Source organism: Coenobita brevimanus, chromosome 21, assembly GCF_032717465.1.
Source record: "Coenobita brevimanus isolate Jiangsu-jjx chromosome 21, ASM3271746v2, whole genome shotgun sequence".
NCBI lineage: Eukaryota > Metazoa > Arthropoda > Malacostraca > Decapoda > Coenobitidae > Coenobita > Coenobita brevimanus.
Window position 1 is genome coordinate 36,825,627 of NC_136974.1, and position 27,574 is coordinate 36,853,200.

Here is a 27,574-nt window from a genome sequence, read left to right on the forward strand (position 1 = left end):
ATGAGTGGAGAATCATATGGAAGGTAAGAGAGAGCACTTGATAGATAAGACACAGTGCTTAAGAATCATATATCTGCCTATCTATCTATTGCCAGATGCATTAATCCCATAAGGGATGGCCACAAACAAATCACCTTCATGCTGCCCAGTCCCCCACCATTGCACTGCTCCCCCCCCCCAGCTCACACCCCCTTCTCTCATTACCGTACCTATCCACTCCATCCCTCCATCTTATCCTCGGCCTCCCCCTCCCTCCCACCCCTCCACCTCACTCACATACATTCTTCTCATTAGTCTCTCATTCACCATCCTTTCCACATGGCCAAACCACCTCAGTGTATTTCTCCTAATGCTTTCAGTCATATCCACATCCACACCACAGTGCTCCTTCACTTCTTCATTTCCCAGTCTGTCTCTCCATGTATCTCCACATGCTCCTCTCAGATAACTCATTTCCCGTGCTGTTACTCTTGATTTGTGTCCTTCCAACAAGGTCCAAGCTTCACTTCTTTACATTAGAGTTGGTATCACAATACTATCATGCAGCGACTTTTTTTTTTGTTTTTTCTCCATGTTCACTTCCCTATTTCTTATAACTCTTTCAAAAAACCAGCAACCTTTCTTCCTTGTTGTACCCATTCAAGCCCTTCATCCTCCAAACTTCTATTCTTACACATCACACTACCCAAGTACTTGAACGCACTCACAGTTCCATTTCTTCATCACCCAACTTCACTGTATATTCAGTGACTTCATTTCTCTCAAAGACTATAACTTTACTCTTCCCTGCTTTCACCTTTAGATTAGGCTACATTTGTTACACACTCTCCCAAACTCATTCAGCAGTCCTTGCAGTTCCCCTTCGTCTTCACTTAACAACACAGTATCATCTGCAAACAACAGTGTATGAAGTTTCCAAACACTGCCCTCTCTTTTTAGGGCTGTGCCAACATCCGGTGCCCTACCTTGTGTCTCATTTACAACCCTATCCATATAGAGACTGAACAACCATGGAGACATGACACATCCGTTTCAATCCAACATTCAGATGGAAAAATTCATTCGGTTCACTATCTACACGCACTGCAGCCGTAGCACCCTCATACATACTCTTCATGGCATTCAACAGCTTCCCATTTACTCCATATATTATTAATATTTTCCACATTCCTTGTCTATCCACTCTGTCATATGATTTCTCCAAATCCATGAAACCTGCATGCAACTTCATTCCCATCTCCAGAAACTTTTCCTCTAAAGACATAAGGATGATTATGTGATCTACACAGTCTTTTCCCTTGCTAAAACCTCCCTGTTGTAGGAAGTATATAAGTACAGAGTTGCATTTCTTCTTTAACGTGTGGAACTATATGATTATGTTCAGGTTGGGAGATCCCCCTGAGAATGAGATGCAGTGTTGGCTACTGTATATTCAACTCATTCAGATTAGAAAGTCTCTCCTAAATTGATGAAAGCCATATGATATGAACACTTTCTCTAAATACAGCAAATGAAATCTTGTTATAATCCCTTCAGTCTGATGATGTTTTACTGATTTAATCTTGCTACCTCCCGATGATTTATTCAGCATTGTGGAAATATCTTATAGTGAGAGGCTAGTGAAGGCTGTATTTAACTCTTTCAGTTTGAAAAGTATTTCCTGTGCTTGGTAAAATTGCCTGGAGATAGCAAAAATAAAATTTAAAATACATCATCGGATTGAGGGAATTAGGATGGCTGGTGGTGCAGTGCTTTAAGACACCAGCTGGAATACAGGTCATGTGCCATGCCCACATTAATTCCAACCTCCAAGATGTAGCTAGTTCAAGGTTTTTGAATCAATAATACCACCAGGGATATAGGTGGGAAACATAGCAGTACTCGTAGCCCTCTCTTGGTCGCGTCAGCTGTAATGTTTTATTTCAGCCAACACCAGTCAGATTTAACAGTGGAAGGGTTGCAAGGAACCTGAGGATGTTAATTGCCCCCATTTATAATTCACTGATTCTCATGGATATATTATCAGCTTGAGTATTTTTCTGTTGAAGATGAGTTATAGGAGGGTGAGAATGCTAAAATATTCTGTAAAACAGCAGCTTAGCCTCAGGCCTCTACATCTCGCAGGGTAATAGGAAACTGGATTGATGTTGTGACATCTCTTACTGACTGTCCTTAGTAGGTTTGGCGATGATGATGATGAGGATGATCATGATGGGCCTGGGCGCCACTCATCCCCACCCCAGGACCCCGCCAACCTCATCTACCTTGCGCTTGTCATGGCAGGGGTTGGCTTCCTCTTGCCCTATAACAGGTATGCCCAGTCCTATGTCACAGTATTTTTGTTTCATTGAAACTTTTATATATTTAAGGATTTTAATTCCTTGTGGAAGCTCTTATGCCCATGTCAGCACTCTTAATAGCTTTTCCATTTTCTTTTTTTTCTTTTTGTTTTTTTTACTATAATGGGGTCTATAAAGGCCCGCATTGCCCAGAGGCAAAGCAGGGATCCACTCTTTGTCTCAGTAGTAACGTACGCTCATGTGGAGCACAAAGGCCTGCGATTGAATCTTGGTCAGACCAGTGATTAATTTGTTCAGTTTCATTTTGGTTATTACATTGGTGGCAGCGGTGGGATATGAGGCGAGGCTTGGAGGGCATTGATGTTGTTGGTTAGTTGACAGCGTCCTAGTCCTTACATCCTGGGGATGAGCTGTTCGGTGTGGTCCGCAGTATCCCCAGTGGTGGCCTCCAATGCTACGCTACCATGTGTGTTCGAAACTCACCAAATTAATCACCAAGGGGAGAAAAGATTGATGTAATGGGGTCTTTAAAAGCCTGCGTTGCCTGCAGGCAAAGTGAGGATCCTCTCTTTGGCTCAGTGGTAACATGCACGTGTGGAGCACGAGGGTGTGAGATCGAAGCTCGGTCAGACCAGAGATTAATTCATTCAGTTTCATTTCAGTTATTCCTGCTACAGCAGGAATATATGGTATGTGCAGTTATGTTGGTACTGTATAAATCATCCTTTTGAGTAATCTCAGAACTTTTGAACAGACACTAATATCACCTGTCTGGGGTATACAGTTTGTCCCAGACTGCTGCCATCCCATATACTGTTATTATCACCTGTCTGGGGTATACAGTTTGTCCCAGACTGCTGCCATCCCATATACTGTTATTATCACCTGTCTGGGGTATACAGTTTGTCCCAGTTCTGCCATCCCATATACTGTTATTATCACCTGTCTGGGGTATACAGTTTGTCCCAGACTGCTGCCATCCCATATACTGTTATTATCACCTGTCTGGGGTATACAGTTTGTCCCAGACTGCTGCCATCCCATATACTGTTAATATCACCTGTCTGGGGTAAACAGTTTGTCCCAGACTGCTGCCATCCCATGTACTGTTAATATCACCTGTCTGGGGTATACAGTTTGTCCCAGACTGCTGCCATCCCATGTACTGTTAATATCACCTGTCTGGGGTATACAGTTTGTCCCAGACTGCTGCCATCCCATATACTGTACCTTCATGCCTCTGCATCATTAATATCATCAGCATCAGCACCATCTTCCAGCCTTTAATGTACAGTCCAGAAAGCAAGAAAAAAGAAACACGTGATAGAGGGAGAATTAATCAACAGCACACCCTGTAAAATATGCCAATTACTTCTTCACTCATCACCCAGGCTCTTACCTTTGGTGGTGGTAGGTGAGGGTGCCCATCATCTACTCACTCGATGTAGGGCTCCGTACTTCTTTCTGCACCTTTACCTTTCTCTTCTGTGTCTGCCCTCCTCTCCTCCAATTTTATTCCATCTTTCCTGTCACCTTTTATTATTACCGTATTGTTTCCACTTCAGGTATAACTCTACACTAAGTGAAAAACCTAATGGTTTCCAGTAATCCAGGAAGCCATTTAGAATGTTGGATGGTAAACTTTCAACCAGATTACAGGTTGATGTGGACCCTACCGTGGTGCCCCTCTTAGCTGGGTAGAGTGAAACAAATGCGGCATTGATCTTGGAACCAGACCTGCTTGGTCTTCCCTGTACCTTGATGTGGCAAGGTGCTGTCAACCACAAGGAAACATCAGTTCACTGCACAGAACAGCCCAGCAGGGATGCTTGCCTGCCTGCAGTTGATGAGTCTGCTCGGCCAGATAGATCGGGGTTCCTTAACAACAGAAACAACAGCAGCCTTTAATTGTTTTATGTTTTGATAACAGCATATTACTTTGCATTGTTCACTAACTGTTTATAGCAATTTTTTTCCCAATTTTTCTCTCAGCCTTTGTCATGACTTCTTTTGTTCTCAAGTAATCTTCTTAACTCCTTATAGAACGTAACCCTCCCAGTAGCCATTGAGAAATATTCTTTTTCAGTCCTCACTGTGTGTCTCATTACTACATCCTTTTATTTATCTCGGTATTTCTTTTATCTCTGGGAATAGGGGAATAGCAGTGCTATGCTCATTGCCTATTCCCTGTATATCATAAGGGGTTACTGTGGGTATACCCTGGTTTAACAATGCAGTTGGTTGAGTAAGAGCTCATCTCAAGGCAGGGTACAGTATTTCGGGGGAGATTTAACTTGTAAAGTATAGGGATGCATTTTTGAGCCTTGGGTCCCCCCCCCCCAGCAAAGTCTTAAACCCACCTAAATGAGTCCAAAAACAAGTTTCTAGCTAACTTAAACCCCCAAATAGCTCTAAAACAAGATAAACTAAGCCTAAAAGCAGTTTATAACTCATCTAAACCCAAAAATAAAATCTGAAAATCATCAAATATAAGCATTCTGCACCTGTGCGATTGTCACATTTCATATCACTGCATTCCTTCTCTGCACACCTCCAAAACCAATCATGTTTACAGCAGCTCTGCTCTTTCTATTCCCAGTCACCAGGCTTTCAAAGTATTCTTTCCATCTGGTCCTTACTTCATCCCCATGGGTTAATACTGTAATCTACCACTCACATCCTTCACACTTTCACATTTCTTTCTGCTGTCATTTCAACATTTCTGCGCCTCATTCCAGAATAACTTCCTATTATCAGCATAATTTGCAGTCATTTTTCTTCTAGATCATCATTTACCTCCTCCTTTTTCCTTTTCACTAGTCTCTCTATGTGCTTCTCACTCTCAGTATATTCATTTCTTATTTCAATTGAACCCCTGTCCTGTAACCACTGTAGCCACTTCTTCCTCTTTTCCTCCACTGCTCTTGTAACCTCTTCATCCCACCATGCCGTACCTTTCTTCTTTGGTGTTATTCTTGCCACACCACACACCACTTTAGAATTCCTAACTAAGCAGTCCCTATATGCATTCCACAGGCTGTCCAGATCCATTTCATTCTTATTCACTGATTCTGACTCTGCCTCTACTTTGGTCCTGTATTCGTCTGCCATTTTTTTGATCCTCAGCTTCTTGACTTTCAGTCTTCCTCTCTGGCTACTCCTCTCTCTCCTGGTCCACCTCACTCAGTCTTCCTCTCTGACTGCTCCTCTCTCTCTCCTGGTCTGCCTCACTCCTCTCAGCTTGATCTTGCATACCACAATCATATGATTTGACAGACCTCCACATCATCCTCTCACAGCCCTCGTATCAGCAACCATTCCCAGCATCAACCTCTCTACGAGCACATAATCAGTCAGACTCCTTTCAACACAGTCCCTGTTCTCTCTTTACCATGTATATTTATGTGCTTGTTTGTGTTTGAAATATGAGGTACAAATGCACAGCCTCCTTTCCTGACGCATATCCTTCAGTTGCTTCCCATTATCATTTTCTCCTGGCACTCAGTTACAACTCATTATGTCATCCTCAGGACCAGTGCCTACTCTTTCATTCATATTACCCATTACGATCACCTTATGGCTCCTGGGCATTTCTCCCAGTGCTTCATCAAGCTCATCCCAAAACCTGTCATTCTCTCTCTCCCTCCTGTCATCACACGGTGCATACGCTACAATCACTGCCACTTTCACCTCAGGCTTGAACTTGACATACATACATCATGAGCTGACACATTTGTGTTCTCTCATTCCACTCTGCCACACTTCATTCACCAACAAAGCTATTCCTTCCTTGCATCTTCCTTGCCCATTCATGCCTGACTTCACACATTTTACACCCTCCCACTCCTCCACTTCACACCCTTTCATCTTAGTTTCACACAGTGCCATCACGGCATATCTCGCACTTGTGAACACATTCACCACTTCCACCCTCTTACTCTCCTCATTCACCCCTCTCACATTCCACACGGCCCTGCGAATCTGCCCATTTGGTTGGGGCCCTGGGCAGGTATTGGGCCCTCCGAGGCTCTCTGAAACATGAAATGATTTTAGATAGGGGAATGTGGGGGACAATTAACCTGACCACAAACCCTGGTTATATGGTTACCACCCAGCATAGTAAATGGTTTCCTGGGTACAGGAAACCATTTGGCTTGTCATTCAGTGTAGAGACCCTAAGGCATCCCTACATTGAGTGAGTGGATGATGAGTACCCCCATCTACAATATATATACATATACATCATCATCATCATCATCATCATCATCATCATCATCATCATCATTATCAGCCATTACAAGTCCACTGCTGAACAAAGGCCTCCCCCAGCCTTCTCCACAAATTCCTTGACTGAGCCAGTCTTTGCCACTTTTTCCTGGCAGATTTGTCTATCTCATCTCTCCACCTCCTGTCTGGTCTTTTTCTGCTATGTTTACAATCTCTTGGTGTCCAATCAGTCAACCTTTTGCTCCATCGATTATCCCTTATTCGTGCTACATGACCTGCCCACCTCCATTCTGTTCTTTTATAACTTGTGTATCTTTGACTTTAGTCTGCTCTCTCACCTAAGTTGATCTTTTCCTGTCTCTTAAAGAGATTCCCAACGTTGACCTTTCCATCGTTTTCTGAGAACGAATTAATTTATTTTCCATTGATTTTGTCAGTTTCCAAGTCTCACGACCATACGTCATAGCTGGAATTATACATTCATTATATACTTTTCGTTTCATACAAACTGGCAAGGTACTTTTCATAATGTCCCTATGTTTACCAAAAGCTTTCCATCCAATTGTAATGCATCTTTTTATTTCGCTGTCATTATCTTTCGATAATTTTAGTATTTGTCCAAGGTAATTGTACTCCTCGACTTCTTCAAGAATTTCTCCACTTATTCTGATGACGGGCTTTGGTGTTTGAGGATTAAACGTTACTTTAGTTTTACTCCGGTTCATCTTTAATCCTGCTTTGAGACTTTCTCTGTTCAGGTCATTGAACATTTCTTGCAATGTCTTTGCTGTTTCTGAGATTAGGACAATGTCATGTGCAAATCTTAAGTGATTTACCTTTTCTCCATCTATGTTCACTCCTTTGTTTTCCCAGTCTACCCTTCTGAAAATACTTTCTAGGCATGCTGTAAATAACGTTGGTGAAATTGTATCTCCCTGACGCACGCCCATCTCAATCTTAATTTTCTCAGAGTCCTTCTGTAATTTAACTGTAGCAGTCATGGGGCATTGTAGGATTGGATGATGGATGGATGGATGGAAGTTCCCTATTTATATAATTATGTTTTCGAGCAGTTCTACGATGTTCTCATCCACTCCTTGTTCTCGCAGTGAATTTATAATTGCTATATGCTCCACTGAGTCGAAAGCCTTTTTGTAATGAACAAAACCTAAGCACAGTGGTTTATTATATTCTGTAGTTTTCCCAGTTAGCTGATTCATTGGGTGTAGATGATCAGTAGTCGAGTACCTACTTCGGAATCCTGCCTGTTCACGAGGTTGGTTTTCCTCCAAATTTTTAGTTATTCTGTTTGTAAGGACTTTAGTGAAGAGTTTGTAAATGACTGATAGCAAGCTAATGGGTCGATAGTTATTAAGGTCTTTTGAGTCACCTTTTTTGTAAAGTAAAATAATTATTGCATTACACCATGTTTTGGGAATTTTCTTCTTTTTTATACATTGAGTAAATAAGTGAGCAAGCCTATTCTGTATTTCTGCTCCTGCATCCAACAGTAAATCTGCTACTATTCCATCTTCTCCAGGAGCCTTCCCTCTTTTCATATTTTTGAGAGAATTATTTACTTCGTCTGGTGTTACCTCAGGTATTTCACTTGTGTCAACTGAAAAGTTAGCTATTGGTACTACTGTCTTTGATGCATACAGTTCTTTGTAAAATTCTTCAACTCTCTTCAACATCTTATCTCTGCATTTAATGACTTCACCGTTTTTGTCTTTTAGTGATGTAATTTGTTGCTTTCCAAGTGCCATTTTACTTCGGACCTGTTTCAGACTTTTTCCTTTTTTGATGGTTTCTTTGATTTTATCCATGTTTCTCTTTCTTTTCTCTTCTCTTTGTCTTTTGTTGATAAGCTTATTTAATTCCGCTCGTTCTATTTCATCTTTCTTTGTTTTCACTTTCATTTCATTTCTTTTTTTCATAAGCTCAAGTGTCTTTTCTGAATACTTCTTGGCTTTAATTGTATTAGGTTTTCCTATTACCTCCGCTGATTCTTTTAGCACTTTTGTTAATCTGTGATATATATATATATATATATACTGTATATACATATCCATCCATCCATCATCCAATCCTACATTGCCCCATGAGGAGCGTAGGAGCCCGGGGCTAGGCAGTTGTTCCCGACATTTAAGATGAGAGTGATTTATAAATAGATATATATATATATATATATATATATATAAGCAACGTTGAGTCTGGTTAGTACTTGGATGCGTGACCGCCTGGGAACACCAGATGCTGTTGGCATAACGTTCTCCCTACGTGTCAAGTGGGGTTGGTGGAGGATTAGTGCCCCTCCCTGTAAAACAATTAACTCTAAGCCCTTGGCCACCCCGTTTGGGATACATGGCGTCTGGCAATGAATGAATGAATATATATATATATATATATATCTATATATATATATATATATATATATATATATATATATATATACACAGACACACACACACACACACACAAAATTTCTGTAAGGAGTGGCCATTTTTCTTTGAGTTGGTTGTTTTCTGGGAAGGGGCACTAACCCTCCGCCAGCCCACTTGTTGACACGTAGGGAGCATGTATGGGTTGAATATATGGTTACCACCCAGTGTTGTAAATGGTTTCCTGGCTTACAGAGAACCATTAGACATTTCGCTCAGTGGAAAGCCACCTGAAGAGGAAAGAAGAGTAATAAAAATTGAGAGGAAAGATGGGAGAAATAGGAATAGTGGAGGGCAGACGATTGACAAAAGTGAAGGAAGATGTAGGCAGCACTATACAGTATTAAGTAAGTAGATGATGGTCACCACCACCCTTCACCAAACACCACCTTCCTTAGATTGAGTGAAAGTGGACATAATTGAGGTTTGTCTGCATTTTATGGGATTAAATAATTCATTTTTGATTGTACTACAATTAGTCCTCATTAAAAGTCTAGGATGTGCACAGACAGTATGCTACTTCAGATGAAAGAATTTAAGTAAGAAATGCATCCAGTTCATGAGTTAGAGTTAAAAGTACAGACGCACTCATTTCTGACTGTGAAACAACTTCCTAATGAATTGCAAGCAGCAGATTTAAGAGGTGTTAATTAATCTGCAGCATATTAATGGAAATACTTTAAGGAAGTAGTGGTAAATGAATTATATTTGTTTTGCAAATTTGAGATAAAGGAGCATTTATCACTATTGTTTGATTACTGAATTAGAATGAATGATGCAAAATTTTTCTTTCTTCCTCAGCTTCACCATCGCTGTGGACTATTTCCAAGAACGTTATCCAGGCACCACCATTGTATTTGACATCTCCTTTGTTTACATCTTCGTTGCCTTTGGGGCTGTCCTTCTCAACAATCTGGTGGTGGAGCTGGTCCCTCTCAATGTCAGGATAATATTTGGTAATGTGGGGGATGGGGAAATTGTGAGGGAATGTGGAGACCAAGACCCATAGTCTCACTTCTTCCTTTGCAGTTTATTTCTTCAAGTCGGCTTGATATTGTTTTGTATGCTATTTATAACATCATGTTGATGTTAAAAAGGTATAAATAAACAAGGAATAGAATATTAATGGTTATTGTACAATATATGTGGTTGAGATGAGATACTTGAAAGCCTGTTAAGCTGATGAGAATATGGGTGGAAATGTATACGCATTTCTCACAATAGGTTCTTACCTGTAGTTCCAATATCACAATATTTTACATACACTTCCTACTGTAAGTTAGGAAAAGTTGGCAAATCAGCTTCTAGGTAGAAATGGAACTTTAATAAGCAAGTTTTCTCTGGGTGATTTGATAGCAAAAAAAAAGATGTGAAAAAAGGCTTTATATAATGAGAAATTCCTCTAGTGACATTTAATTAATCATGTGAACTGAATGATTCTTTACACCAGGGATTAAGAAAAGTTTTCTTTGTGTAGCTGTTGAGGTCATTCCCAGCATCAGAATAATGTTTGATAATGGGGGGATCAGAGAGACTGTGAGGGAACCTGTTAGTAAAATGACCCTTGACTTATGATTCAAACTAAATGATACTTTACCCCTTGGATTCCCCTTGGGGAGGGGGGGAAAATATTTCCTTAGTATCCCTGCTTTTTGTAAGAGGCTACTAAAATGGGCCCATTTGTCTCCAGTTTCTCTCCTTGGTGTTCTCTTCTTCTCTTCTGTCCCACCTCTCTTCTTGGTATGTCCTTGTTTCTTCGGACCTTTATTTTCCCTCAACTCCTATCAGGTTAGATATTTGGTTTTATGACATGGATATCTTATGGACCTTCCATTGACACTGACCCTTCCTCCCTTCGTCCCTGGTCTTTAATGCCAAACTGTTTCATCACCAAGCCACTTCATCGCCAAGACCATTTCAACACCAGCCTTATTGCCATATAGCCATTTATGCTTGGTGCTAGTTCTTGATTATTCCATTCCATTCTACCCCTTGCACTCAGAGAACTGTTTCTTTACATCTGTGTTGCCCTATGGGTCATCTCACTCAGTGTCAGGATGATATTCAATAATGAGAAGTTAGAAGAGACAGTGAGAGAATGTTGAGAACAAATTTATTTTTTCTGAATAACGTGTTGATTGAGCTAGTACTCCATAACATCAGCAAATATTTGGTAGTGGGGGTGCTCACCATCCACTCACTCAGTGTAGTGCTGCTTTGCGTGTCTGCCCTTTCCTCTCTTCCATCCTTCCATTTCTGTCCTTTTTTCCTTCATTTTTTCCTCTTTTTTCTGCCTACGGGTGACTTTACACTCCATCTTCCGTCTTTCTTTCCTTCATTCTTCCTCTTCCTGCCTGTAGGTGGCTCTACACTGAGTGACAAGCCAAATGGTTTCCAGTATACCAGGAAACCATTTACTATGCAGGGTGGTAACCATATAACCATATTATGGCACCTGGTGGTTTAGTGGGTAATTAAGGTGCTCCAGTCAGATAGAGCCTGTGTAAGTTTATATCCAAGGGGTGGTTGGGGTTTATTGCTCATGTAATGCTACTCAGGGATGAGTGAGGCTGGTCACTCTTATCTTAAATGTTAGGACCAACTTGCCTAGCCCCAGGTTCCTGCACTCCTTGTGGAGCGACATAGGATTGGATGATCGTGGGAATTTATATAGGAATCAGTTTGCTAGATGAGGCATATATGTATGGAGATAGACATGAGAGAAGCCGCGATCCTTTTTAATCTTGGCATTTATCTGACTGATCTCTATCTCACAATCATTGTGAGGACTGCTCAGTCCTGTATAGCATGTTTTTGTGCTATAGATAGGTAGATAGAGACATTGCCTGTGAGGTGGAGACAACATTTTCAAGACTTGAATGATGTGCAAATAAATATACAGTTTGATGATGGTAAAGAATAATTTTGTATGTAAAAATAATAGCCCAAACTTAGTACTGTACTGTATTTGTCACATACTGAGGGTTTGACTGATATCCTGCACTGTATAAAATTCATTTTTCAGGTGATGATGTTAGTTGTGTAGTGATAATATATTGTGATATTTGTAGGGTACGTGGTGTCGCTGTTGATGCTGATCTTTGTGAGTTTCTTCGAGATCTGGTGGCCGGACACCTTTCCTCCCAGCCTTTCGTACAAAATCACCCTCTTCTCTGTTTCTGTGGTCGCCTTTGGGTGCACAGGTGAGGAAGGCTTGAGTTATTGCATGTGTGTGTGTAATTCTTGTATTTAAACAGCTCACATCACTGTGAAGTCAGGCTGCTGCACAGTTCATGGTATGGCAGATAAATCTGCCTTGAGGAGAGCTTATTTTTCATTTTTTTTTTTTTTTTTTTTCCCAATTGGAGGCTCATCTAGGCATGAACCCAGTGAACTGCACACTGAAGTTGCCCTTCTACAGTTGTCCATCTTTCTTTCAGGGTATAGGATGGGAGTTAAGGTAGTATTGTATAATGTTACTCAACTCCTTCCCTACTTCCAAAAAGGGAATGTGTAGATAAGCTTCAGACCACAATAATAACTAGAAAGCACCCAGAGAGCTCATACCTCCACCAATGCTGGATCTGGATTCGAATCTGCCTCCAAATTTAATCAGTTCTTTCTTGGCCCATGGCTCACCCTTCCACAAGATTTCATTGAAATTCATTGGGAACTTATATTGTGCAGGATACATGTGATCTGGATCTGCCCCAAAATTTAATCAATTCATTCTTGGCCCATGGTCCACCCTTCCACGAAATTTCATTGAAATTCATTGAGAACTTATGGAGATATCGTGTGGACATACAAACAAAGACGAATACATGAGGCCCCTAATAACATAGTGTACCGAACGCCACATGTTGAAAACGGAGAAAAACGCAGTTAAAGTTGTGTAACTTTCAAAATGCCATAACTCTGGAAATAGTGATTTTTTTTTTTTTTTTTTTTTTTTTTTTTTTTTTTTAAGCTTGAAGTTCATACTTTCATGTCATGCTAATCTTGGTAGAAGAGAAATTAGTAGCATTCTGAAAGGTACAACAATAGCTGCATTTTTCTCCAGTGTATGGAAGTTAAGAAGTCACTGCATGATAGTATTGTGATCCCTACCCTGACGTATGGAAGCGAGGCATGGACTTTGCAAGAGGGGAACAAGTCAAGAGTGAGAGCAGTGGAAATGAGTTACTGGAGAGGAGCATGTGGAGTGACGTGGAGGGACAGGTTGACGAATGAAGAAGTGAAGGAACGCTGTGGGGTGGATGTGGATGTGGTTGAGAAGATTAGGAGAAATACACTGAGGTGGTTTGGACATGTGAAGAGAATGGAGAATGAAAGACTGACTAAGAGGGTGTATGTAGGTGAGGTGGATGGAGGGAGAGGGAGAGATAGACCGAGGATGAGGTGGAGGGATGGAGTTGAGAGGTATATGAGGGAGGGGGGGGTGAGTTGGGGGGAGGGTAGTCAAATGGTGGGTGACAGAGCAACTTGGAGGCGTTTTGTCTGCAGCCACCCTTTGCGGGATTAGGGCGTCGGACTATAGATAGATAGATAGGTTATTGAGAGACAAAACGTACTCTCAGTTGGCATTTTTAACAATCAAACCAACCAAAGATATCAATGGGAAATGTTTACAAAAACAAAACAGATGTATGTAATACTATTTTCAGAAACTAAAAACCATTATAAAAAGAAATCTTTAATTTTAGCCATTTGAGAATAATGGTAAGCTCTTTTTCTGTTATGAGAAGGACCAGTAGCTTTTTGCTCACTACTGGAGTCACTCATGTTCTCGAGACAATGAAAACAAACAGTAAAACAGCTCTGAAAATAGCCAGTTAATCCAGGCAGTGTTCTAGGCCGGCTGGTAAACAAAAAACTACGTCACGTCGCGACAGATTCCCAGATCACAGTTGCCAATGTCTTACTGAGCTCTCTGCCTTTCCCATTTTCTGTACATTATGGCTAACTTACCCTGAAAATCATGCAAGTTTATGCTAAAATATTCCATTATGTTAGAATAATGGTACAATAATTAATAATGCTATAAAAAAAAAATGCATGACTGTGAGCATAAAGAAATGCTAGTATCTGGTAACACCAGACAACACGTTGCTGGGAGGCACTTGGTACATTCTGTGACCAGCATGAAGGCTTATCGACACAGTGAGGTGAAGCGGGCAGTGGGACCATGTTACAGAAGGGAAATTTGGACCCTAATGCCAGTTGCTTTCTGTACCTCGTGGTTGCTTTCCAGATCAAAGAGGGTAATAGGCTACATAGTGGTATACTTAACTCAGTTTCGCTTGCAGTGGCACTCGGTACACTATGTTATTAGGGGCCTCACATAACCTCCTTCAATGTCTTTGGCTGAAGTAACAAAGCCAACTGTTAGATGTTTTCCCTGAACTGACTGCACCAGTTACAAGGAAAAATTTGTGATATTATATGATGCATCCCAGATTTATCTTCATGAGTTCATGTATATGAAGGAAAAGTTTGTGCATGTAGAAGGACTCTTATTTATTGTGGAGTTTAGAAAACCTCAGGAACTTCAAGGAGCTTTTATGGTTAATCGCTTCATCCCAAGGGTATTATTTTGAATTTATTTTTGCCACCTGCATATGATTTTATTCTTCATAAGAGAAACTTGTTGAACTGGAGGGGTTAGAGATTGCCTTCATTAACCCATTTAATGCAAGTTTTTTTCCACCATGCTTAATAAATCACCTGGAGATCACAAGAATAAAATATACATCATGTGAGTCAAGGGATTAAGTCGAAATACTAATGTCAGTAAAGCAAGAGTTTCAAAATGTTCTGATGTGTAGGAACTTTTCTATACTGTACTTGTATTTGATTCTTCAGATACATGCGCTTGCTTGCATTCTTATTCATAATCATACTATACCCTTGCATGCATTCTTATTCATAATCATGCTACACCCTCATATCCATTCAATAAAATGGGTATTAACAGTCCTCATGTGCAGGTAATCCTTTGCAACTCCAAACCAAGGCTTTCATAGGATAGCACCATCCACATTTTTTGAGGCACTCATTTTTCCCTAACACATTTGACTTTCATATCTGTACTTTAAAGTACTTGAAATCCTTCACCATATCTGTTTTTGCATGACAGTACTTGAAAGCCTTCACCATATGTGTCTTTGCATTAAAGTACTTGAAATCCTTCACCACCTTAAGTGCTACTCTGTTCACCTGCATATAACATGTATTGTGTCACCTTCTCTACACAGTCAAACAACTGCAAAAGTCAGGACAAGCCCCCATAGTTCTGTTTCACTTCTGGAAAACACCATTGCTTAATTTGCATAGTTGAAGAGTCTGGATGGATGGATGGATGGAGTTATATCAGTGGACGAGCAATTACTCTAAATTACCTCTTCATCATTCTTGTCCTGACCTTTTATACAAACTTCTTTTTAACATTAAATCTAACCTAACTTAACCTACACACCCACTTTACATGCAGGGCAGTACTGTACAACACCTTGATCAGAACACTGTGCTACCGGCTGCATTTGCCCTGCTTGTATATTAGGCTCACGTGACACAACAGACATAATTGAGCACTGCACAGCACATGATACGCCGTGATGCAAACATAACATCAACAGTGTATGAAACCTGTGGGATAATCCTGTAGGTGCTGTTGCTTATCTGCAGTCAGCAGGTCTGCTCGATCAGATGGATAGGGGTTAAACGACGATAAAAACTATAGTCACGAGAATGTTGCATATCCATCTCTCTACACGCGTTTGATGTATCAAATCACACACTCACTTTCTCTACCCTTATACATGCTTTTCAGCTACCTAAAAAATCATATAATTCAATAATTTTTTCATACACTACAGGCACATTGCAGTTCAGTTTAGAATACCATTTGCAGTTGTTCCCTGTTTACCTTGCTACATAGTGTTTGTTTCACTGCCATTATTATCATAATTCTAACCTTTCTTCTCATCAGATTCATAAGTGCCATAGTATATATTTACACTATGCCATCTGCCTCACTTCAGACAGTAGTTATATTCTGTATACAGTGTATTGATACAGTAGCAGTAGTATATTTATATAGTTCTCCTTATTGTAATATGATATTTTCTCTCACAGTTCAGCAGTCAAGTTTTTACGGTTATACCAGTATGCTGCCCAAGCGTTACACTCAGGCTGTAATGACTGGCGAGAGTGAGTATTTGGATCTCTGTATTCCCAGCGTATGATAACTTGAACTGAGCACTGTACTGATAATAATTTGCCAGCAGTCTTTATCCTAATCCAGGACTTCCAACATTAAGATTATTTACAGTGTGCAGTATTATTGATACCTTTGATATTTAGCTTTGTTGATACTTTATGTATCGTAGATGTTCAGTATAAAGTGTATGAATTGGAGGTAAGTCTATACATGGATGAAGTTTGCATGAAAATATATATGACACAAGTTACACCCCTTATGTAACTTTGTGGTTGATGGAATGATTCATTTCCACAGGCATTTATGAAGCACATATGAAAAGAAAAATTGTTTAGAGCTTTCATCTACAAGGTGGAGCTGAAAAGTTTGAAGATTTGAATGATGTGTGTATGGATGTGTGGCTCATTTCATTGAGGATTCTGTTGATTGTCTGCCTACTTTTATGCCATCCTTCACTCTCAGTCCAGATGCCCTTCACCCACAAGGGGCAGCCACAGATAAATTGCCTCCTTGTTGTCTTGTCCTGCTCAGTTAGGCTGCCCTCCATGCAGTTCACATCGCCTTTACTCATATACCTCCCCATCTTGCCCTCATTCTCCCTCTCCCCCTCCACCTCAGTGATATGTAGTACTTTCTCCTAGTTATTCTTTCATTCTGTGTTATTTCCATATGACCAAACCATCTCAGGGTACTTCTAATTCTTTCCAGTATGTCCGTATCATCACCAGACTTCCTCATGTCTTTCTGTCTCTCCATGTAACTCCACATGCTCCACACAGATGACTCATTTCCATTCTGCTCACTCTTGTATCCTTCTGGCATTATCCAAGCTCCACCTTAATATTATTGGAGTGGGGATCACAGGATTGTCATGCTGCAGCTTCTGTACTTTCATGCCCACCTCCATATTGTTTGTCACCTCCCTCAATATACCTGCAGCCTTCCTCCTCCTCCTCCCTCAGGAGATAGAGTTAGAAAGATGAAGATGATAAACTGAAACTGAACAAGAATGTGAGTAAGGGAGAAGGTTCTTGACTGAATTGGTGTAGCCTAGTCAATCTGTTTTTATTAGACAGAACTGTGCCACTCCCACAACATAAATTAAAAATCTTGGTTGCATGAAATTTGCTGGGCCTTGGTTTTGAGGCATGAATGAATCTCCATGGTTGCTAGTTGGTGTGACCCTTCAGTCTGATGTTGCTTAGTCATCAGCTGAGCTGATATGATTCTGAGATCTTCATCAGGTTAGAATAAGCATGCAGTTGTACACATGTATAGCTAGGAAGGAAATTATTTGTTACCATTTTCCCAGGGAGATACTACCATGGGAAGGGTGTGGGGCTAGAAACCAAGTACTGTAGTTGACTTCATGTAACACTCCCAGGTTTGGGACTCGACCACATATACACAGTCAAAGTCCAGGGTTAGATTACTACAAATACATATCTCTTTTACACAACTAAAATCTATTCTTTGGGTAGGCTGGACTCATTATCCATGGATGGCAGCAGACTTAGGATATGGAAAATTCAGAATTCAAACCGAAAGCCATAGGTAAGAGTGGTAATGGTAAGGGCATGCAGTCATTAAAAGAAATGGCCAAGCAACTTGTTTTTGGCACACCAGTGGTGCTGGAGCTACATGGCACCTAGTTAGTTGCCATCAGCAATTGAAAAAAAAGGCTTACTCATGCATGCATGGCTAAAACCTTAAAAACATAAACATAAACAATGCATACTGCTCATCTTAAAGGTACTGCGGGACTCATCATCTCTGGGAATCGCATCGTAACTAAGCTGCTATTGGACGACCAGCGCACCAACACCATGATCTTCTTTGTGCTCTCCATAGCCTTCGTGTTCCTGTGTCTGGTCACACATGTGGCCGTTCAGCGCACAACTTTTATACAGGTTGATTGCGTTGATGCTGGTGAATGTTTGGATGTTTCGATCTCTTTTAGCCCCTTCATTTCCAGTGACAAATATTTTATTTCATTCAGGCTGTTATGGTGCAATTTTACTAATGCTACTACAAAAGTGGTTTTACTTTCGTTACTACATGGTTGTTTTATTTGGCTACTACAAAGAGATTTTATTCAGGTTAGGGAGGACTTCTAATAGCCCAGTTCAGAACATTTTACCTAATCTGAATAAGATCACCTGGAGATTTGAAGAATAAAATATAAAGGGGATCTTATGTTGAAGGGGTTAATTGTGCAGTTTGCTATTTTTTTCTTGGCCTGTGGCTATTGGTATATTTCTCATTAGTAGAGCTTTGTTTGCTTTGCAGTGGCTGTCATAGATGGCGAAAGTCATGGTAGTTGTACACCATTTGTTCTTGATTTAGCGTTATTTTGATTCCTTAGTCAAGACTATTTTGGACATGGAATTCTCTTTCATCTGTGGCATGCATTACTTCTCATATGAAGTGCTGTACACAATACTGAAGTATCTTTTTCTGAAGTTGCACTTTATTTTGTTCTTCCAGGTTTTAGATGTTGTAGCATGTCATGTACACTCATGGACTATATTCCATTGTATCTGCTTCTCATTTAAGGCACATCCATTACTTTCCTCCCAGATGCACCATTAAAAAAAATAAATAAAAAAAATAAAAAAATAAAAGTCGTGTTATGGGTGGAGACATACAATATATTAAGTCTCTCCCATGTAAAGAATGTCACAGCATACAGTACCAAGATTATGAAGTGATGGAAAATTAGGTGACCTTGTCCCTGACTGTACCCCTATGTAGTTTTAACATTTCTCCTTCAGCTGTGCTGTTGTGCATTCATGCAGAAACACCATAATACAGGCATGCCCCTGTTCAACAATCTGATTGGTTAGGTATAGCACCATCGTTAGGTGGGGTATCATATATCGGGGAACTTTTAACATGTATTTCAATGTGGACTTTACCAGCCTTGGGTTTCCCCCCAAACCAAGTCCAAAACCCACTCAGATGAGCCCCAAAACAGGTTTAAAGGCAATGTAAATGGCCCAACAGCTGTCAGAGAAGCTAACCTAAGCCTAACACCTGTAAATAACTCACTAAAACCAAAAAATCAAGTCTGAATATTGTCAGATATAAGTCTGGAAAAAATCAAGCTTAGTAAACTGTACCCCAGATTGACAATGTTCACCCCACCTATGGCTAAAACACATTAATCAAAGTCTAAAAACAGTTTATGAATCAACCTAAACACACAATTTTAGTTTAAATTATCATCAGAATCAGTAAGAAAAATAAAAACCCATCGTTAAACCGGGGTTTGGCCATCGTTAGGCAGGGTGTGGTGCAATTTCTACCCCCATCGTTATGCTGGGGTATCGCATCTAAGGGTATCATATAGTGAGGTATTACTGTACAGCATTCTAAGTGTCGTCTACTAACACATCTAGAAAAAAAAAAAAAATGCAATTGCATCCATCCATCCATCCATCCATCATCCAATCCTACATTGCCCCATGAGGAGCGTAGGAGCCCGGGGCTAGGCAGTTGGTCCCGACATTTAAGATGAGAGTGACCAGCCTTATTCATCCCTGAGTGGCATTACATGAGCAATCAACTCCAACCACCCCTTGGATATAAACCTTCACCGGCTCAATCCGATTGTAGTGCAATAATTACCCAATAAACCACCAGGGGCCAAAATTTGGTTATATGGTTACCACCCAGCATAGTAAATGGTTTCCTGGTGTATAGGAAACCATTTGGCTTGTCACGAAGTGTAGAGTCACCCACAGGCAGAAGGAAGAGGAAAGAATGAAGGAAAGAAAGACAGAAGAGGGAGTGTAAAGTTACCTGTAGGCAGAAGGACATGGAAAGAATGAAGGAAAGGAAGACAGGATGGAAGGAAAGAAGGATGGAGGAGAGGAAAGGGCAGACACCTGACAGCAGCACTACATCGAGTGAGTGGATGGTGAGCGCCCCCACCTACCACACAATACAGTTGCATATTTTGAAATATTCTGCTGAGGATAGTTTTCCTCTGTTGCTCTTTGGTAATGCTGTAAGCTGTCTTTTTTTTTTCTTTTTCTTTTTTTCTTTTTCTTTTTTTCAGGAGGTAGTCCATGTGTAAAGTTATTTCATTATCACATTGCTGATGAATTAACATGTTTTTCACCAAAATTTGTTTTTTAGTCATTGTCAAGTATGAATTCAGATTTGAGCCCCTTCCCCCCTTTTTTCTTTAATCCATTACTCATGAGCCAGAAGCATGTCTCAAATTTAGTTGTTTCACTTGAAGTAGTATTTTGCTGGCACACATCCTAGTCCGTGAGTGCAGTACTGAATGTATGCATTGTTGTAATTTCACACATAATGTTTTAGTGGCTGTATGTAAGCCAAGCAACATTAATCCATAGAGCATATTGAATTATAAATGTTGATATATTGGGCCCTTATTGCAGTTAAAAATAATACAGTATTTCACAGTCATTGCCATTTCAAGAAGTCCACCTTTATCAACCCAGTATTTTTTGACATTTGCAAGAAAAGGTACATGAGTCAGTCAAGCATTTGTGTATGGATTTTTTTTTTTTTTTTTTTTTTTTCAAATACTGAAAGCTTAATCTGTCTATTTTTGATAAAGTAACCAGTGTATTGTATCACCCCCAGTTCTACCTAAACTTGTGTCGTACTAGCGAAGATAGAGAGGATCTCAAGAGAATAACACTTCAACCTTCTGAAGATGATAGTCTGGTATGTCAACCACTAAAAGTACAGTGAGCCTTTAATATTTTGTATGTAATTACCCTTGTAAGTTAGTAAAATGTTGAAACTAGTCAATACTGGAGCTTCATTATGTTCATAATGTTATTGACTAGACAGTCAGTGTTATTTTTTAATAATTAAACTTACTCTGACCTGTAAAGTGAAGTACTTCAGGTAACAGATATTACTCTTAACCCTATAACCTCATCATGCTGGTGAAGCATTATACTGATTTATTCTTGCTGTCTCTGGACAACTTTATTCAGCTTGAATTCTTCTTTTAAGGAGATTAATGACTGTATCTAACTCTTCTAGCTCAAAATCTCTCTCCTAAGTTGAATAAAATTGTCAGGAGATAACAAGAATAAGATTAAAAATATGTCATCAGTGTGATATACAGGGTACGGTATGTCAAAGATCAACACTTCGAAGACAGTAGACTAACTAGCAGGTAATGTGAAGGACATTTGTAAAGAAAAAAGAATGTGCAGAGGGTTCAACCTGTGAGTTAGAGCCAGGATTCTGGGAGCTTGAGCATTAAGTGACAGAGTGTCTGATCTATTTCACTGTGCATGCTTTTGATGGTGGCAGTGATGCAGTGGCTAAGGTCACTGTCCACTAATTCAGAGGTCCTGGGTTTGAATCCTCATGCAATTGGAGATGTTTCTCAACATCAGTTAGAGCCAAAGGCTTACCTGGTATACCTTGACTGGTACCTGTCGTCTGGTCAATGGAGGGTGCCCCTCACAATACAAGGTCTATCCAAAAAGAAACCAGACTTTTTAAATAGTGTACCAACTAGCTGGCCTGTTGTGATCATGACAGGAGTGCTGTGTAGTGGCAACATTGAGCTTTAGTCTAACATTAGCCACATCACTTAGCCATCAAGGTACACACACATGAGTGAACATACTGTATGTTTAGTGCAGTTGGCTAATTTTCTTCTTTCTCTTTTGTTGAATGAAATAGACGACCTTTCAAGGTGGATTTCAACTTTGAGAACAAAAAAAATGTTCACAGGGACCAAATCCAGAGAGTAGGGTGGCTGGGGGATGATAGTGGTCTCGTGCTTTGCCAAAAAGTCACAGATAAGGAGCGACACGTGAGCAGGTGCATTGACATGGTGCTGCATCCAGGTTTTGTTTGGCCACATCTCAGGCCTCTTCCTTCACACTGCCTCCCTCAAACACTTCAGGATGTCCAAGTAAAACTCATTATTGATTGTCTGATCATGTGGAACAAACTCATGATTAATGACACACCCTTCCAATCAGAAAAGATGTTCAACATCACCTTCACATTTGCGCTAGTCTGACATGCATTTTTTTTTTTGGTTGCGGTGATGATGTTCTAACCCACTGCAATGACTGCCTTTTTGTTTTGACATCATAGCTGTACACTTACATTTCACCTTTTGTGGTATTTTTCAGTATGTGTTCATAAACATTTGACCAGTCCAACAGCTCCTGACTGACTGTGGCATGCCTCCCTTTTTGCTCATATGTCAACAGATGATGCATAGATTTTGGAGCAGCACAATGATCTTCATTTTTTTTTTTTTTTTTTTTAGCTTGAATTTTACAGATGCCTACTTCTTCGGAATCTTCATAGACAGTCAGGCGATGATTTTCACGGATCACAGCACGCACTTTCTCACCATGAGTGTCGTCTCTTGGAAGACTGTCCAGATTCGGGGTCATCTCCAGGGGATGTTCTTTCCAATTTGAACCACTGGAGCCTCTTGTGACATTGTGTGCGGCCCAAGCAATCTTCCTCATAAGCCTGTTTCTACATTTGAAAAGTCTCTGTAAAAGTTTTTCCCAATTTGAAACAGAATTTTTTGCAAACACATTGCACTTCAAGATCATTCATTGTTCAGCTTGCAACTAATTGCCAAGTGCAATAAACACACACCTGCGTACATCAGTGGCTAAGTGATATAGCATGATGTGACTAATGTTAGACTTAAGCTCAAAGGCACTGTTCTGCAGGTCTCCTGTCACGATCAAGCTAAGCTGGCTAGTTGGTGCATTATTAGAAAAGTTCTGTTTCGTTTCTAATAGACCTTGTATACCTTCTGTCATAGGCTCTTTCTGTGGTGCCATAGCTAGAAGGATGTTGCTATTGCATTGGGCGCTCATTCCCGATTATGTATTTGAGCCAGCATCTTTCCTCTTCTTTCTTCCTGTGTAATGCCTTGTGGCTCACTACCTTAAACCTTTTAACTTCTGTCTTGCTTTCTCTTTGTTTACTTATTGGGCCCAATGTCACCCCATCTTTAGGTGGTAAATAAGAGCTCAGGTTGATGATGATGGTAATGGCAAAGACTAGAGAGGTAGAATATAGGTACAGTGGAGTGGTGATAGCTTCGTGGCAAGAGAAAGAACTTGTATATTCCCAAAAGCGCAAATTGGTATCCTTCCTATGGGGTCAGTGAACAGCATTCACCTTAAGGTGAAGCAACTTCAAAAGAGGACAAGAGTGAGTAACTTCACATTGAGATGATGGAGAAGTTATTCTAGGTGGTAGATGTCACTGTCCTTGGCATTTATATGCTGATAGGGATACCAGTTGCTTCTTTTGTATATATATGGGAGGTGGAAAGAGTGTTGGAGATTGAAATAGGTTATAGGAGAAATTTGGTTGTTAGGGATGGTAAGATTGTACCAAAATAATGTACACCATGGAATCAAAATTATTCAGTATTACTTTACTGGATATGAAGGTATGTGGTGTAGGATTGTAAGGAAATAATTAAAGAGCTATGTGTCAGCTGACATCTGTCTATCGTTGTATATACAGTATAGCCTCTTTTGACAACAGTTATGTCTCTTTGTTGAAGTATGATTCATGACACACAGGTGGATATAGGTGGAGGGAGTGGTGGCAGTTCATATGGTGGGACAGTAACACCACCCTCAGACTCCACGGCCACCTTCCACTCGGCTGCCACCCTCCCAGTCTCAGCCTCAGTGGACCCGCTGGACTCGCAGGCGCCCAGCTACCGAGTGGAGCACATTATAATGGGCCGGGTCAGGGGTGGCTACACCTCAACCTATACCACTTCCATCAGACTCTGGGCTGCCCTTAAGAGTGAGTTTAAATACAGTCTGAGTGTCTCATATCCAAGCAAGTCAGAATCTTGTAGCCATTTACTATGGATGGTAACCATATAGCCAGTTGGATACTTGGTAGTCTAGTGGGTTAAGGCACACCAGTAATGTGGCCCATATGGATTTGCATCCAAGGGCTAGTTGGGATTTATTGCATTGCACAGATAATACCATGCAGGAGCAAATGATATGTTACTCTTGCCATAAATCTCAGGACTGAGAAGCCAAACCTTAAACCATTACATCCTGATGCAGCATTAAAGGATTGGATGTTGGATTGGATGAATAGTATCACTGAGTTACAGCACAGCTATGTTCAGATTATAGATTACTGGTGCCATTCTAAAGAACAGGTATGCAGTGGAGCCCTCTTTATTTTGACCCTAATGGACCCATTAGACTGGTGGAATAACAAAGTAGCTGGATTTGAAAAGGAGAAACAGCCAATCATATATTACCTAATATATGGACAAGGTGCCCAGGATTCCACCCCCCTCCCTCCAGATGCCTAGTGTGAAGTACATGTTCCCCACCTCACTTGCTAACTTTGTCACCTGTGGAGGGAACTCATTATTGTGATGCTGAGGAAGGATATATTGCAGTGAATGAAAGTACAGGAACATCTTCTATTTGTGTGTCAAAGGGTGTGATGGTATGGTGGCAGGTGGGATGCGTAGTGTGGCAGTACTTGACGTCCATTGCAGTCACCTGCTTTGTTTCCCATTACCTCTACCTCTACCCTTTAGCCCTGTGATGTCCATTTCATATTTTATAATACCACCAGTTTAAGAAGGGTTTCTCATTGTAGAAATTTAAAAAAAATAGTGCAATGATACCTATTGTATATTATTCTTTCTACCACCAAACAATTTCACTTATCTTAGAAAGGGCATAGTGCAGTGAATGAAGGTACCAGTGATATTTCTCTTTCTGTGTCAGAGGGTGTGGTGGCACGGTGGTTGGTGGGACGCACAGTATGGCAATACATGCTGTCTATTGCACTTGCCTACTTTGTCACCCTCTGCCTCTACCCAGGCATTGAGACTGAAGTGATCTCCTGTAACCTTCACTCGTGGATGCCTGTCATCATGATGGCCACCTTCAATCTGTGCGATTTTATTGGCAAGGTAATATTTCTCTCACTTATGTTGGCATATGTTTATTTTATTGACATTTTGTTTTTACATGTCAGAGATGATTATATATATATATATATATACAGTATATTAAGTTAGCATTGCCAGTATCATGCATAGAGCCCCTTCATTCAGAGAATCCACAGTATAATGTGGTGACCTTATCTGTAGTATTAAAGTACATTTATGTCCTTCCAAGGGGGATATTCTATATTTTGATCTTTGTTATAAGATAGTGAAATGGCAAGTAATCTAGGCATAGCATCAGCTGACATTTGCTGTGTAACTGTCACTCATGTTACAGGTATTTGCTTTAGGATTTGTGAAGCCTGGAGTCACAGGCTCATATTCTTATCAGCTTAGGAGGTTTTCTTATATGAATTCCCTTTGTCATATCTGCATATTCATTCATTCATTCATTCATTGCCAGACGCCTTGTATCCCAAACGGGGTGGCCAAGGGCTTAGAGTTAATTGTTTTACAGGGAGGAGGATATCTGCATATAACACATTAATATTCGCATTCACATTAGTCATGCGATCTACATCAATGTAAATAAATACATACTGGTAAATAACACAGTTTTAAGAGAATGTTGTGATGAAACATGCACCATAAATTATGGAAAAGGTATAAGCAAGCCTCCAAATCCAGTGAGAATATAGAGAACATCACAGTAGTTTATATGACCTGCCAGCTGGTGTTTGCAGCTTTGTAAGAGTATGTCATTACCGCTAGGGAGCTTCCTGAGTTGGCAGATTAAGAAATATTAAAACAAGTGAGAGGCAAAGCATGGAAGAATTCTTTTCATCTCACCCACTTTTATCCATTCGGGGACTCCCACCATGCACTCACTCGATCATGCCACATTTGGTGACTCTACATTGACTGACAAGCCAAATGGTTACTTATTGCCTAGGAAATCATTTTCTGTATTGGATGGTAACATCATTACCAAATGGATGTCAGATGATCCTGTGAGTTAAGGCACACCAACCTGATTTGGCCCATAAGGGTTTACCATACATCTAAATGGCTGAGGTGTGGTTGAGATTTATTGCTCACATAGTAACACTCAGTGGTGAATTACTGTTCATTCTCTCCTTAAATGTCAGCACTCAGTATGGTAGACTAGCCCTGAGCCCTTAATCTCCTGAAGTGCAAAAAGTGATTGATAGATAGATTGGTGGTCACTGTGAACCATATAATTGCTGGCATAGATTGTTTCCCAGCACCTTTTCCATAGTGATTTATTTTACGCAACACTTTGGTGTGCCCATACATTTTTTTCCTTGACTGTATTAATGATGTCAGGGAGCATATTATGTGACATATTCAGCAATGAAGTGGTAAGGAAGAGGTGGTAGAGAATCTCCTTAGCCAGTGGAATATAGGCCACTGAATTGATTACATGATATAGCATTAATAATGCCTGCAGAATTATTTTTGTGGCCCCAGGCTCATTTGGACATGAACCTGTCTGGTGTTGGACTGCTGGACACCAGCCAGTTCAGCTGAGTGCTCCCAAAAATCTTTTGGTGAGGTCATGTTCAAGAGTTATCAGTGTTGTGAAAGTGAGGCACATGAGATGAGTAATTGTGTTGTAGTATGGGTGGCTGCTTTACAGCAAAGGCATATTGAATTGTTAAATGGGTTCTGTTTTGTGTTGGTAGCAAAGCAGGTTAAGTTGATGGCCACACAATAATCTGACTAGGTGCACTTATGTCCCTATGGGAAGGATTCCACATATTGTAACAGTAAAGTAACAGCCATTTCCTTGAATTTCTGCAGATCATGGCCTCTGTCCCCTATGATTGGACGCGACGGCAATTGGTGGGGTTGTCTGTAGCACGAGTGCTGCTTGTGCCACTGATGATGCTGTGTGCTGGCCCACGCCAAGCCCCAGTGTTTTCAGGGGAAGTGACACCACTGCTGCTGTCAGGGTTAGTGGGGATCTCAAATGGGATCCTTGGATCAGTACCAATGATCCTGGCACCGACAAAAGTAGAAGATGAACATCGAGAACTTACTGGGAATATCATGACACTGTCATATTACATTGGTCTCACACTAGGGTCCTCCGTGGCATATGGACTGGATAATATGCTAGGACCACCATTGCCACATCCTTGCCCTGACCTCTTCCCTAACAATGATAACTTTAAGCTCATATCCACCTCTGCCCCCTCCTTCCCACACCATCCTATTGCTCTCTTTACCACCACTGCCCTTCCTCCTACACTGCTTCACCCTTTCTTTGCAAACATCACGACTAGGAGTTGAGTGTTTATAGCTACAGAGAGAGTGTGTATGCTGTAGGGAATTATTTTTAAGGTTATTATCATTCATATTCTCTCCCAGTTACTTGATACTTATCTGCTTGAGCTTCAGTCATCTTGTTTCATCCACTTTCTCACAT

At 40.5% G+C, this 27,574-nt stretch overlaps 1 protein-coding gene across 1 annotated transcript; it reads left to right on the forward strand.

Annotated features, from left to right (window-relative positions):
* Ent3 (equilibrative nucleoside transporter 3) lies at window positions 1-27,438 on the forward strand. Its single transcript, XM_080266608.1, has 10 exons — window positions 1-23; window positions 2,177-2,311; window positions 9,770-9,924; window positions 12,040-12,171; window positions 16,106-16,180; window positions 17,943-18,100; window positions 20,811-20,894; window positions 23,768-23,999; window positions 24,959-25,146; window positions 26,947-27,438. Exons 1-10 carry the CDS (start codon window positions 1-3, stop codon window positions 27,436-27,438), a joined length of 1,674 nt encoding a protein of 557 aa, XP_080122734.1.
* Window positions 27,439-27,574: the final 136 nt, after the last annotated feature.